The sequence below is a fragment of the Myotis nattereri genome (genome assembly GCF_964212035.1).
Source record: "Myotis nattereri genome assembly, chromosome: 5".
NCBI classification, from domain to species: Eukaryota; Metazoa; Chordata; class Mammalia; order Chiroptera; family Vespertilionidae; genus Myotis; species Myotis nattereri.
This window is the reverse complement of record NC_138080.1, coordinates 107,249,697-107,264,764: the sequence shown is the minus strand read 5'-3', so window position 1 is coordinate 107,264,764 and position 15,068 is coordinate 107,249,697. Positions and strand designations below refer to the sequence as shown.

Below are 15,068 nucleotides of genomic sequence, written 5' to 3'. Positions count from 1 at the left end.
GCAGCACCTTGGGGGTGTTTCTGGGAGGAGGGCTGGGTGCCAGGCCACCTGCAACCTTGGGCACGCCTTCCCCGGGCTCCTTCCGCTCCTCTGGGCTGTAGCAGAGCAGCTGCATGTTGCTGGAGAAACAGCCACCCTGACTGCTTTCAAGTTAAATCTTGACCCCAAATTGTCACTGAGCCTATGGCATTGGCCCTGCATGCCTACTGCTCTTCTAAAGCATGTTCCCGTTCTTACTCTTCAGAACAGATTTTCTTTTTCCAAACTTGCCCACTCCAACCCGCGATGATGGTACTTCACTGAGCGCACGCGGGCGCTCCCAGCTGCACCTTCCCAGCTGCACACCTTCCCAGCCACCTCCCGTTCTCCATCCCTCCTCCTCCTCCCCCTCTTCCTCCTCTGCTATATAATCTACACTGAAAAAAGTGAGGGGAACAAGAAACCCTGGAATCATCGCCTTCCTTCTCTGCTGCTCGAAGATGCCGAGGATGTGCCCTCCTCAGGGTTTTAAACTTTCTACTCCTGCCTGGGAAGCTCCTCCTCTTGACCCCTGTATGGTGGGCTCCTTGCAATTCAGGTGTTGGCTTAGATGTCACCCCCTCAGAAGTCCTCTGCTGTTGGTTTTCACGTGCCACCCAGATCCCCCCTTCAGGCTGCAGGGATGCTGCTGGCACATGGTCCTCTGTTCATGACCTCCCGAGCCCACCCCGGCCTGTCACTCAGAAGACACCGTTGCCAAAGGAATAACAGCTGTCTGCTGACTTTCTTACAAGTGGCTCAGCATTAAAGACAATGCACATACGATTTCTGCACAACACTTCCTGAAGACGTAGGGATTAGGTTGCCACTTTTAACTTTAAACCTTCCTTCAAAAAACAATGTGAAAATGGAAGAAAATGCAGAAAACAGTGATTAAGAGACTCAGGGACTGCAGCCATGACCAAAAGCGAGGAGAGGCTAAAACCTGAGACAGTCTGGCAAACCAGGGACTTGGTGTGTAAACGCTCACTTACAGGCACATAAAAATGCAGGGACTGCAGTTAGCAGGTGGAAAGGCTGTGACAGAGAAGGGGACCAAGAGGAGCGAGGAGAAGGTCCTGCCCCCACACCCCAGAGACTCGCCCCACACCCCAGATACCGTCCCCCACACCTCAGATACCGTCCCCCACACCCCAGACACCGTCCCCCACACCTCAGATACCGTCCCCCACACCCCAGATACCGTCCCCCACACCTCAGATACCGTCCCCTACACCCCAGAGACTCGCCCCCACACCTCAAAGACTGTCCCCCATGCCCCAGAGACTCGCCCCCACACCTCAAAGACTGTCCCCCACACCCCAGAGACTGCCACTTAGGATTTGGGTACACAGGACATTAGACACAGCTCTACTCACGAGAGACGTGGTTTCTGGTCCGGACGCCGGGGCTTTAAAGGTGGACGTGGGCTTGGGAACATCTGCTCTCTTGTCTGCAGCCGCTCGCATGGACAAGCACTCCAGGTAATCGGGAGGAGGGATGGGGACGGCAGCACAGCTCTTCTCTGACAAGTCCACGGTGCTCATGCTCCTCACGGGCGCTGGGCTAATGGCCCGAGGTTAGGGAACAAGTTAGAGAAGGTCCTGCCACCAGATCCCAGCACTCAAAATAGCCACGATCAGCACGACAACAGAATCATCATAAAGAAGGACTGGGTAGGAGGAGGTCTCACACACACATACACGCACACACAATATCGTAGATATTATCGGGATTGGAGTGCAGATTTAGGGGTTACTGGGATAGAGGTGCCAAAGGAAGCCCATCGGTGTAATAGGAACCATGGTAGTAGACACAGCACAGGAAGGAGAGAAGGAAAAAGGATTGAGGACAGACCCCCCGAAGAACACCTATGTTTAAACAGGGGGCGGGGGAGTGGCCTGTGAGGAGAGGGAGGATGCTGGTGAGGTGCCAGGACAATAGAGGGCCAGGTCCGGAAACCCGGCAGGGAGTGTTACAGAGGTGTCCCCCATTGTTGCAGGCTGCTCAGGAAGGTCAAGAGGGAAAGGTGACCCTAGTTTGTTTGGCTCAGAGGATAAGCATCCGCCCTCAGACTGAAGGGTCCTGGGTTCGATTCCAGCTAAGGGCGCATACCTCAGTTGCAGGCCCTTGATCCCTGGTTCCTGGTCAGGGCTTGTGTGGGAGGCAACCAATTGATGTTTCTCTTTGTCTCTCCCCCTCCCTTTCACTCTCTACAAATCAATGGAAAAATACCCTTGGATGAGGATTAACCAAAAAAAGGAGGGAAAAGAGGGATGCAGCCAGTGTGGGTGGGACGTTGGGAGTGGCCCTAGAGGGCTGAGGGGTGGGCCTGGGCTGGGAAACTTCACGGAAGATAGTCAGTAAAGCCCGTGGACACAGAAACCACTAGGAAAGCGTGTGAGCAGCAGTCTCCTGCTCAGTTGCCACAAATCAGACAGAATTCTGATCCGCCTGGAAACAGCAGGCCGAGTTCCCTGTCACTGGGCCCTGTGGGCACAGCCGGTCCTACCTCGGCGCGGGCACACTCACTGCCTCCTGCGCGCTCTCTTCCAGCAGCCTCGTGTACGAGGACGGGAACCAGCCCCTCCTGCGTGGGCGGAGGAGAGAAAGGCCTGGCTGTGGGTGGGCAGTGGACACGTGAACAATAAACACACTGAGGACCTCTCCCCCCATCACACCATGTGTGCTTCACATACAGTGTTCCTTTTATTTGGATTCCCTTTAATGCCCCCTGCCCCTTCCTGGTTTTGTTTAATAGATGCATAATCTACACAGAAAACCATTTATGTGCTAAGTCTCAAAGTACATCTGATATGCAGATTATCCTTGAGAAATCCAAAGTCACGTGTTTTGTTCTCAAAAAACAAGAGAATACTTAAAACCTATTTCAGAGGTGACGTGTAGGATCTAATGCTCTATTCTTGTGTCAAACTGATCTATCCATGCACACATGCAGAAAACAGCCTGGGGCAGAACAGCTCCAGTTCACTAAACCAGCGGTCGCCAACCGAGGACCACTGGTGGTCTGTGAGGTCCAAAAGGTTGGCGACCGCTGAACTAAACCACAACTACAGCTAAACTAGGACCATAACGCTGGCTAAAATGCTAGTATGTCCACAAGGACCATGTGCCGCTCACAGGAGAGACGGCAGTTCTCTGCCGCGCTGGGCTCTGGCTCCTGAGTGGACCACCCACCCGAGACTTACGCTTTGGAGGTGTCGTGCTCTCCGTAGAGCCAGCCGTCTCTCTCCTCAGCAACGAGCAGCGTGATGACATCTCCCTGCGCGAAGCCAAGCTGGTTGGTGCCAGCCGTGTGCGGGAAGATGGTTTTCACTTTCTGCTTTTTCATCATGTTCAGTCCCGTTGCAACAGACACCGATCGCTGTAAACTGGGATCCTCCGAAGAAGCTGAAGACAACACAGTGGTGATGGCTTTTCCAAGAACGACGATCGGGCCACTTCCAGCACACAGCCAGGCGTGTTCTACTGCCACACCCTTACCGTTGCGGGAGGGACGGGGACTACAAGGGACTGCAAGGTGGCCCCTTCTGCAGACCGAGGGGATAAAGCAGGGCCTGCCGGGCTTCCCCGCACTCCTGCCTCAATCCGGGCGGTTCTCAGAGGCAGGCAAGCCGCCTATCACCAAACGATGCTTCCCTTCCCAGCTCTCAATACGAACCACAGGCCGAGGGAGGCCTCAGCTCTAACCCAACTGCCCATGACCTGGGCCAAAGACTGGAAATGCTGCCGTGAAGACAAGCACCTTAACTGAGCCCTTCACAGCCTCTGAGGTTGGCCCGGGCAGAGCCAGGAACCAGCTGCGGGCGGCCTGGCGCCACAGCCCAAACCATACTCCATGGAGCAGCACGCTGTGCACTTTGTGTCTCAATTCAAATACCGCCTGTTATTTACACTCAAAACCAAAATTGGAAAGGAGATTTTTTTCTTTTTAGGTATTTTTTCCAGTCAGATTTTGCTAGCCCACTATTTGAAACATGTAAGATCTCTCTCTGCTTTCCTCTTCAGTCTTACTAATTACTCTGTAAACTCTGCTAACTTCTCACCACGCGCTCTCTGATTACGTCAGCAGTGCTGAATCCATTAGCAATGTTATTTCCTTTTACCAAAAAGAATCAAAGAATCATTTGAATGACTGGGATGCACACAGCATTATGTATTTTAACTGTACATGGTATATAACTTGCAGTCCTTCCTTCAAAGGCAAATGCTTGCAGACCATTATCTCCCCAGCTGCCATTCGGAAAATCTCATCTCCCCAACAGCTGCATGTGCACTAACCCGGGGTCTCTCTAGCACACGGCTCAGCGGCCACGGCTTTCACCCTGCGAGTCACCCAGAGACAGGGGCCTGGGCGCCAGGCTACTGTAGGCAGAGCCGAGTCTAACCAAAGCCTCCTGAAATGTCCGCAAACAACTGGTCCCAATTTCCTGCAATACAGTCAACAGCGCTAAGGACTTTCAGCAGCAGAACCACACGCCCGGGAGGCTGGTTACAGCTCAAGCTGAGCCTGTCGGTGAGATCAACAACCACAATTCTGTTACGTGAACCTTTAGAGTTTTACTGAAAAAACATTATTACAATTACCACTGAACACAGGACACAGTGGGGGCTCTCTATACATCTATCCTATTTCAAAAACAACCTTTCAATAGCATATTGGCTCCTGTAAACAGCAATCGGTATACAGAATTAGTATGTGTCAGAAAAGGTGTCACGTATAACATGTCCCCTGGTTTTTCCATAAACCCAGACCTGTGTTTGTTCTGAGGTGTAAGCTCCTCCATGTTGGACATGTGCCATATACATGCTTAGTCACCGCTACCTCAAGATGCATTTATCCAAAATATTGATTTTAAAGTTTTAGACAGGAATTTTACAGAAAAATGCCTTACCCGAATTCTGTGCAGCAGTCGCTGGGTTATTGAACATATCAATCAAAGGGCTGGTGACCACTCTACCTGAAGGGGCCGGGGGCACCTTGGGTGGATACTTAGAAAGGGTGTCGTAGTCTTTCCCAGCCTGTGAAAAAGGCTTCATTAGTTTACTGTTAGTCTAACATAGCAATGGAAGTACAGTTCTCCAGGCTGCTCCATATTACATGCTCTAAGTCCCACAGTTCCCCAAGTTCCCTTAGTTGAAGGGCAATACCCCATCTTGAATTATTTAAATAATATATTTTTTTCCATTTTTTGTCTTTAAAAAAATAAAACAAAAAAACAAAACCATTATCTTTAAAAACAAAACAAAAACAAAGCAGGCACTCCCCATACTCTCACCCCCTGGTGACCACTAATCTGCTTTCCTTCTGTGGATTTCAGGCTCCCTCGTCAGTGCTACTCGGCCAGAGGATTCTACATGTGAAATAATTTTTCCACAGAACTTTGAGTGCTTTGCTCCATTAATTTTTTTAAAAAAATGTTTTTATTGATTTTTTTGAAAAAGAGGAATGAAGAGAGAAACATTGAGAGAGAAACATCATGGACTAGCTGTCTCCTGCACACCCCCTACTGGGAATTGAGCCCAAAACCCAGGCATCTGCCCTGATCGGGAATCGAACCAGCTATCTCTTGGCTCATGAGTCTCAACCACTGAGCCACACCGGCTGGCCGTTCCATTAATTTCTAACATCTTGTTTTGTTAACAAGAAATCTGGTCTGCATAGGTTTCTCTTTACTTTGTAAATAACCTGTTTTTTTTCTCCCTAGAGGTTTTCCGAATTTTCTCTTTACCCCTAACAATCTGCAATCTTATCGAGGTTTTGGTCATTTCTGCGCGTCTCAGATCGGCCTGGCTGCCACGTGAGACACCAGGCGGGAGGCTGCTGCGGTCTCCCTGAGGGGCTGCAGTCAGAGCAGCGCAGGGCTGAGGGGCTGGACTGGGACATGCTCTGACGATGGAAACGTTAGTGTTGGCCTGTGGACTGACAGTGGCATAAGCGAACAAGAGAGAGGAGTTGCCGCATTGTGTCTGAGCTACTGGAAGGGTGACACTGCCGTTCACTGGTTCTGGACCAGTTGAATGTGAGATCCCCATTAGACATCGGTGGTGATGCTGGCAGGCAGTGGAGTGTACCTCCCTTGTCTCAGCTGGCCTAACATGTTTCTCCTCTTTCCCATTAAAAAAAAAAAGTCCTCGTTCTGTGTTTTCACTGTGTTTTGGAAGTGTTTCGGTTTAATTTTCCAAGCAGTTCCATTCTTCTAATGAGCCCATCAGTTATTATTGTGTTTTGAGGGCAGAGAGAGAAATTGGGAAAAAATTATTTTAGAAAGATTTCAAAGGGATGAGAGAATAGCACCATAAATCTCCATGCACCCAACACCTACCTTTAGTAGTTATCACTTCCTGCACAGAAAGGTGGATTGTTTGGTCCTGGCCAGTGTGGGTCAGTGGGCTGGGCATTGTCCCTTGCACTAAGGTCACCGGTTCGATTCCTGGTCAGGGCACATGCCTGGGTTTTGGGCTCAATCCCCACTAGGGGGAGTGCAGAAGGCAACTGACAATGGTTCTCTCTCATCACTGATGTTTCTATCGCTCCCTCTCCCTTCCTCTCTCTAAAATCAATAAAAACATATCTTTTAAAAAAGCAAATACACAATTGAGATCTTGGAGGTAGTGGGCTCCTACCATGCTCCTTCTCTCGACCATTGGCGAAGGCTGAGGCGTCCAGGATGTGGGGGTGGAGCTAGGGGTCTTTATTTCTTCTATCATGTTGATGATTTCCTCTGGCACTTTGGTGGCATCACCGCAGGTTTTCTGCCACCTGGGCAGTTTGGAATTCAGTAATTCTGCCGACTGTAAATCCAAAGGAAATACAATGGCAGATAAATGTGTATTGTCGGAAGAGCTGACACAAATTACATCAAATGATTATCACTGACAATGCATTGCCGGCTTATCACCAGAAGTATGGGAGCTCTGAGTGAAATTCAGGGAGTAGTTTGAGCCTCTGTGAGTAACTGCTGTCTTATTTGCTGAGAAGGTTGTAGGCTTCTGTTCTAAAAGAATTTATCTTCTCCCTCCCTGTGAATAATTAAGACTAATATAAGGGCTGTAAATGATTAAGAACAAGTTCAAAAGCTAAAAGGGAAGGGTTGAGCGATCCGAATTAATCACCAAGAAATGCCAACCACCGCTTTCTCCCTCCCACTCCTATGGAAAACACCTCCAAGACAGGTGGGGGACCCAGTGGACTCAGCTTAGGGAAACCGGATTTACAAGTCAGAGGAGTCAGATCTGTGCACAGACGAGGGGCTACAGGCAAAGTGTGGTGGGTCCTGCAGTCAGCGCCAGCGCTGAGGGGCGCTCTGGCCCTCCGGCTGGCAGACCATGGGGCTGAACTGTGTAGCAGAGTCACAGATGGACAGAGAGAAGTCCCACAACCCCAGAGGCTCCCACAAGCCTGGCTTTGCTTCTTACAGCTGGAGGTTCCCTGAAGGCCTTTTCCAGGGCAGCAATCTGCTTGGAAAAGGGAAGCAGGCGGCCTTCCTTGGAGCTGGTTTCATAGCAGGCACACTGTTTTTACTTAGAGTCTCTGCTCATCAGGTGTGGGCTGGGGGTGTTGGTGGAAATCCTGAGAGGGCAAAGCCTGCCCCCAAACCACCTCTGTGCTGACTGTCACCCCGACACACTAACTGCATAGCCTGCTTCACCCAGGAGCCACTGACAGGACTGGGTGCCTTAGCTGGGGTACGAGACAGCACAGAGGGGTGTTCAGAAGGTTGAAGAGACGCACATAGAAAGCAGATTTGGCCTGTGTCCCTCTAAAAAGCCTAACTGGGCCCGGCTGGCGTGGCTCACTGGTTGAGCTTTGACCTATGAACTAGGAGGTCACAGATCGATTCCCGGTCAGGGCACATGCTTGGGTTGTGGACTTGATCCCCAGTATGGGTTGTGCAGGAAGCAACTGATCAATGATTCTCTCTAATTGTTGATGTTTCTCTCTCTCTCTGAAATCATTAAAAATATATTTTAAAAATAATGATAAAAAGCCTGACTGACCCAAGGTTAAGTGTAAGAAAGACTGCTAACAACTAAAGCTCTCAGAGGTCGGCCAGGTTACCTCACGACACTGAGTGCCCCATCGCCCACAGGACGTCGCCAAAGAAGAACTTCACGGTTGCTTCTGTCCTCTCCAGCCTACGACCCTGCCCCGGGCACCCTCCCCATGTGGAACTAGTAGATGCACTGGTGACAAAAGTGATCACCTAAGGGAGCAGTTCATGCTTGTAACAAGTTTAGATCTTCGCTATTTATTTATTTTTCAAATATATAGTTATTTCAGAGAGGATGGAGAGAGAGAATCATTGATCGGCTGCCTTCTGCATGCCCCACACTGGGGATTGAGCCCGCAACCCGGGCATGTGCCCAGACCAGACCGGGAATCAAACCCTGATCTCCTGGTTCATAGGTCGACGCTCAACCACTGAGCCATGCCGGCTGGGCAGATCTTTGCTATTTAGATTTGGTGGCTGAATATTTCTTAAATACTTTATAGAATACGTAACATGATATACGCATACATACAAGGCCAAGTTGTGTTTTTTTTCACCTGAAAAAAAGGGGAAGTTGCCTTATAACCATGCTCTTAGTGCCTCGTATCATGCAGCACTCTCCAAATTACTTTATTATGAATAACAATGAATAACTGATGTCAATCAATGCTACTTTTGGATGTTTACATAAACCCAACACAATTCATAATTTAACAGAGGAAAGGCCATTGAGTGCATGTTTTGTAATGCTTTCTGGGGATATAAGCTCACAGCTGCTGTGAAGGAGGGCAGGAAAGCTGACGAGATTGCCAACACTTAAAGAAGAATGAAAAGGAGCTCCGACCATGGGCCCTGATGCTGCAAATGGGGTCTGCGGCCCGGGTACAATTTCCAGGGACACATGCACATGGACCCTCGAGGTGAGCATCTTAGACCATGTGGGGAGTGGGCCTGGGCCTGGGCCTCACTCTGTGGCTCTGATGAAGGCACTGAGGCCGAAGATGCGGCCCTGGGAGTTGGACAAGAGCTGACTCACAGGCGAGAAAATGAAAAACGTACCATTTCTCAATTACTGAACATTACTTTATCAATGGTTTTAAATATGGACGGATGACTACACTAATGAAAAATATTATAAACATTTATATGTCTATAAATGTCTAAAAGTTAAATATTCAAATTGGCCAAAAACTGTTTGAAATCTCATTGGCAAAATAGGTCCGCTGCTCTGTGTTGAGGCTTGTGTGGAACTGCCTTTAAAAGCATCTCAAGGGCATTTAAAGGCAACATAAAACCAATACACGGGACACAGCGGGCCGCCCGCACCTGCAGGTGGTAGTGCTGCGTGCGGCTGGCGAAGCTGCAGTGCTTGTCCACCAGGAAGCAGAAGCGCCTCTTCTCCTCCAGGAGCGCCTCTCTGCAGCCCTCTGCGATGAACCTCTGGATCTCGCTCTGGCGAGAGGTGACGGTCTCTATGTACTGGAAAGCAAGGAGTAGTTATGCAGTATGATGGGAGGAATCAAGCAGCTGCTCAGCCCAGCATTTATCTTCCGCCACCTTATACTCGGTTTATTTGGATAAAGGAGTAACTACTAAACACAGATAAACGTTACATAAAATAACTAAGTTGTAACCTGGCCCGAGCAGATAGCATCATCTTTATCAAGATCCCTGACTCCTCTGTGAGAGAAGCTGCCAAAGGCCTTACATTCCAGGGGGCAGTTGGCACAAAGTATCGCTTTGTACTCCAGGAAGAAGAGCCTATTGCTTTAGAACCAGAAAGGCTGAGTTCAAATCGAAGTGTCAGCCATATGACTTGACTTCAGCCCCCTCCCCATCTGTAAAATGGGGTAACAGGGCTTACCCTCCCTGAGTGGGCAGGAAATACCCATGTTTTTAGGAGGCCACTGACTAAGCATGCTTCACCCTGGAAAAGTCCGCAGCAGCTCACAACGCGAAGTCAGATGCTCACTCTTAACTTCAACAGCAGCTCAGCTGTAAGCGGATGAAGGGCTAACTGCAGTAAACACTTTCCGCAAACTATAAATCATCACCAACAAAACAAAGTCATGCTGAAGAGCTTACCTCAATTTCTTTGTGTTCGTATTTGACTGCATTTCGTCCTCCTTGACTTTTCCTTCTGATCTTCTTCAATTCAGCTTGAGATTTCTCCAAAGAATCTAATTTATTCCTGTGTTCTGTTTGGTATCTTTTGAGAGTGGCCTGCAAGTTAAACGTTGCACTTATTTCACTATAGCAGCACCATACAAACCCGAAGGCAGCTATTTTGCCAGCATTTTCACTGGGTGTGGCCGGTCTGCCTCTCACTTCACACCACCCTCCCTGGTCCATGGTCCTGAACACCCTCACTTCATACCACCCTCCCCCCGCCATGTCCTGCACACCCTCACTTCACAACACTCTCCCTGGTCTGTGGTCCTGCACACCCTCACTTCACACCACCCTCTCTGGGCGATGGTCCTACACACCCCCACTTCACACCACCCTCTCCAGGCGATGGTCCTACACACCCCCACTTCACACCACCCTCTCCGGGCCATGGTCCTACACACCCTCACTTCACACTTCCCCTCCCTTCAACTTTAAGGTCTGATGCTTTGTCCTAAAGTTCTGTTTATATGAGGGGCTCTTGACCAGAGGGCAGCTCTCAGGAGACAACGTCTTTTCTTTCTCTTGTTCCTTCTTTCCTCCAGGGTGTTTGGACACTGGGTGGTCAGTACTTTGGTGAGAATAAGTCAACAATATTAGATCCCAGGTTCCTGTTTTATGACTTATGATTTCAAGAAAGAGACTGAAGAAGTACAATCAACTCCCATCATTTGGGAGCTGTACTACAGTTTTTTATTGGAGCCTGACAGACCTAGGTTAAAATTCTGGGTTCCTCCCTCATTTCCCGTGCGACTTCAGCAATTACTTAATTTCTCTAAGGTCCTTCTGCCCTCTAATCTGTACAGTGAGGATAATATGAGTTCGTTCCCACATTTCGGAGTTTCTGTAGGGATGCAAAGTGCTTGGCATCACACCCCCCTCCGCAGCCCCAGCTGGTCCTGCGCCTTCCTCTGAGCACGGCTTACTGCCGCACAGGGTCTTGGTGAGAAGAAAGGGGACTCTGGGTGGCAGTCGGGGGAAATGGGAAGAGCCCTGAATGCCGGGCAGGACCAGGAAGGAGGAAACTGCTGGAACCGACAACACCAGGTGGCGGCAAGAGGTCCATGCAGGAGCGGCCTCTGCCATCAGACCTGGCGCCCAGACGGTGCTCTCCCACACCCCCAGTCCCAGGGAGCCGGCTGTGAGGGCCCAGCTGCGCGCACACAGATGCAGCTGTCGCCAGCACGTGTGTGGGCTTGGGGGCAAGGCTTCCAGAAGCAGCAGGCTTCCTCGCAGTATTTTTTCTGTGCTTTTCAATAAGGATCCTGAGTGTTAGCAGAAACGAACCCACTCAGCCTCAAGTGAACTGTCTGTCTGTGCACTGTGCACACCCTCAACACAAACTCCCTCCATGTTCTGCTGCTGAGTCAGGCTCAGAGTCAAGTGAGTGCAGCCTCCTGGACAGCCAGGCCCCGTGCCTGCGCCTGCCTCCACCACGGAGGCAGAGCAACGCCGAGTACTCACGGTCATGTATTTTACATCAAGTTCTGTCTTTTTCTCCAGCTCATGTATAATCTCTTTGTGGAATGCTTTGAACTGTTAACAAAAGGAAATAAAAATATTCATATCAGATTTGAGATGTTAAGCAAAATAAAACTTAAAAAGAAATACATGTTGTAAAAATAGAAAAAGAGTTCACATACATTTTCTCTAAAACTCTCATCAAGTTTCTGGTGGGTACTTGAAATCTCTATGAGAACGTGGCCTGAGAACAAAACCAGACAAGTTAGGGGGGGAAGCCATTGTGTGGTATTGTAAAGAGGGGAAGGAAGTAAAAAAGTGCCTCACAGTCCATTGCTGCCCCCAGAACCCGTGGGCGTCAGTTCCAGACACTCAGACAGCTGACCGTGCCCCATGATGGGATTGGCACCAGGGGACGCAGCTGGTCACAAACTCACTCTACAATTCCCTTCCCTCAAAAGAACGCTAACTCTGTCTTAAAACTCACCTGTTCTTTCTATATTTGTTCATTCCCTGCGCTCAACTTATCTGGTTTAATTTTAAATTCTCTTAAAAAGGGTTCTCTTGGTCATTATAGTGACTAACTATAGGAACAAATGCCTTATTTTTATCTACTCCCTAGAGCAGTCTGAGTTTCTATCAGTCAGAAAAGATAAAAGCTTTTTTGGTTTCTCACATTAGTTCTCGTTTCATTCTGGAAGATATGAATGCTGTGGAAACCCATGGCGGGCGGGACGGTGCTCTGCCTCACGTCTCCTGGGACACTGTCCATTCTAAGGACCATCGCACGTGACAGAATGTCCCAGGACAAGGGGGCTTACTCCAAAGAGCAGCGGGACGAGCACCTGCTTGGAAAGCACATCTCCCGCCGCTCATGGCCGCTCACGGCTGTGTGCACATCTCTGCTCCTAACCCTGATGAAGATGAATGAGGGCCTCTCTCTGCCAACTTATCTACAGGAACCCAATAGTCTGATAGCTAAGAGCTGGGAAAACCAAAAAATCACACGGACAACCCCCAGACTAGACCAAGCGATTAAATGTGCTGGCAGGTCACCCACAGTTCTCTGGGGGAAATGACAGGCTATGGATGAGGGAGTATGTGGGGAGAGAAAAGAACACAGACTGGACTAGGACTTCGGCCACACCTCCACACGATGACTCCACCAGGCCCTGTTCTCATAACATTGTAAGACATGGACTTTCAAAGGGCTGGCCCAGCCTTTCCTTCATCTTCAGACTCAGAAATGAACATGTCCACTCGAATGTCCTGTTAGGCACCGCACATTCAACATGTCTAAAAGTGAACTCACCTGCTCTCTAACCCCAGATCGTGGCTGCCAGCCGGCCAGGCACACCTGTGTGATACCCAGTACCAAAGATGCATTCCCTTGTGCATGGGGGGGGCCATCACTTGGGCCACTTCTAGGGTGAAACCATGGCCCCTACTCATCCTGCTACCTTGGGTAACACGTGTGACAGCCCTTCCCTGCCCAGGAGAGAAGGCACATGGGAACAGCACGTTTTCTATGTTCCACCAGAGGAGGAAGAGGAGTCCCCCAGTCCAACCTGCCAGGTGGCCCTCTAAGGGTGCCCCCCGCCCTGCCCCCGCCAAGCTCTTATCATTACTCTGGCCTCCCAGCTTATTCTCTCTGATCTTCTTCCTCACAGGTGCCAGGGGTCTTTCCAAACGCAAAGGTCACAGTTCCCTCCCCAAGGCGTCCCAGATGAACCAACTCCTCAGCAGGAAGCCCGCCTGCACAGCTCTGCTTACAATGACAGTGGTCCGACCATGGGGGCGGGTGGGGGGCAGAGAACCTCCTGTAAGACAGGACCTGATGAGGTTACAGGTGCAGAGCCTGTAGTCCCTAAGGAGCCCCTAACAGAACAGCCTGCTGGAGAGTGAGGGCAGACTCATCCCCAGCACCCACGGGTCCACCACGCCAAGTAATCAAAGTGCCCGCTCTACACCCCTCATTTACCCCATAATTAAGTTCTCGTGGAGTTCAACACGGAACAGAGTTCTTCGCAAAGGAAGCCCTCACATGACCAAGAATATAATTACATCCATGTCACTTTATATCATTTGGTCATTTCAGATAGTGCAACAATCCACGTAACTTTCACATCTATGTTAAACACATAAGTAACTCTTGGCGGCAGATAAAGAAAACAACAGCAAAAGCCCACCTCCACTACTTGAAAATCAAACACTCTACTCTTGGCAAATCAGAGCTACTTAAAAAAATAAAAAAGTCTAAAAACAACTTGGCTTAAATCAGTCAGAGTGATTTAAGCTAGAATCAAGGCATTCGCATTTGTTCGTACCGTCAGGAACTTTATTTCTATATATAATGTAGATCTCTGAGAAGCGAGCTGCCAAAACAGAAGTCTGTGCCAGTGTGGGCACTGCTGCACTGCGCTCTGGCGGAGGCCCCGCTCCCTGCACCCCCCTTGCTCCCCGCACCCACCTCAGCACTCTCTGCCTCCTGCCCACAGTTCCTCCCAGCAGGCAGCGGGGTGTGGGGGAGGGGGAAGGAAGGCTCAAAAGTTTAGTGAAAAGCCCATTCACTCTGTGGGCAGGAACCAAACACCTGCCCTGCCCTTGTTATTCCTGTCCCTTGCAGCTTGTGGGATTTAAATGCCAGCCTCACAGCAGCAGCAATGGAGTGCTCGGTCATAAAAAGGGTCAGAAAACATCTTTATTGTGACCATGCAAGCTGCCAACAGTGTATTTTGAAACAGAACATGAAAACGGCCTTCATGTTTAATCTACAGAAGTTTATTCTTAGGTACTACGTGTTGCTTTATGTCTGAAACGTGGTATCACACACGTTTGTTTACTCTTAGCCCTGTAACCTACTTTTTCATGAATTACATTTAAGAAAAATATTTTTTGAAAAAAGAGGGTGGAGTTGAGAAAGCACAGCCCAGATTCTAATGGAACAGAACTAAACACACACACCCAAAAAGGAATTAACGTGTTGATCCCAGAAATCACAGCACAGCGTGTAACAAATCAACCATTTACTTTTTTTCCCTTTTAGGTTTTGAGTCAACATTTTGGGAAGAAACTCATAGTAGGTACAGTCATGTGACTAAGTCGGAGTATATTATGTTCTTAAATGGCAATATTAAAGGAATTTATGTTAATATAGCTATTTTAAAATCATGAACTTGACATAATTAAAAGTCAATGTCTACCACTCATTTTTCCCTAAAATTCATATAATGGCGAATTTCAGGAACTTTGAACAAATATGTCCAACATTTTGGGGACAATGTTGTCTAAAGGCATATATTTAGACAATAGGAAGTATGAACTTAAAGTTACATAAAAACTTTTTAAAAAGTATTGGTATAGGCCCTGGCCGGGTACTCAGTTGGTTAGAGCGACATCCCAATA

General features: G+C 49.0%; 1 protein-coding gene across 1 annotated transcript in view; it reads right to left on the bottom strand.

The window, feature by feature from the left end:
* BAIAP2L1 (BAR/IMD domain containing adaptor protein 2 like 1) overlaps window positions 1-15,068 on the bottom strand; it is a 76,223-nt gene that overhangs the window by 12,024 nt on the left and 49,131 nt on the right. Inside the window, exons 4-12 of the mRNA XM_081093145.1 lie at window positions 11,846-11,907; window positions 11,667-11,738; window positions 10,119-10,256; window positions 9,360-9,512; window positions 6,667-6,834; window positions 4,935-5,061; window positions 3,228-3,429; window positions 2,531-2,608; window positions 1,398-1,584 (exon numbers count right to left, since the gene is read on the bottom strand). Coding sequence (XP_080949271.1) covers window positions 1,398-1,584; window positions 2,531-2,608; window positions 3,228-3,429; window positions 4,935-5,061; window positions 6,667-6,834; window positions 9,360-9,512; window positions 10,119-10,256; window positions 11,667-11,738; window positions 11,846-11,907 — 1,187 coding nt within the window. The remainder of the gene's footprint in view (window positions 1-1,397; window positions 1,585-2,530; window positions 2,609-3,227; window positions 3,430-4,934; window positions 5,062-6,666; window positions 6,835-9,359; window positions 9,513-10,118; window positions 10,257-11,666; window positions 11,739-11,845; window positions 11,908-15,068) is intronic.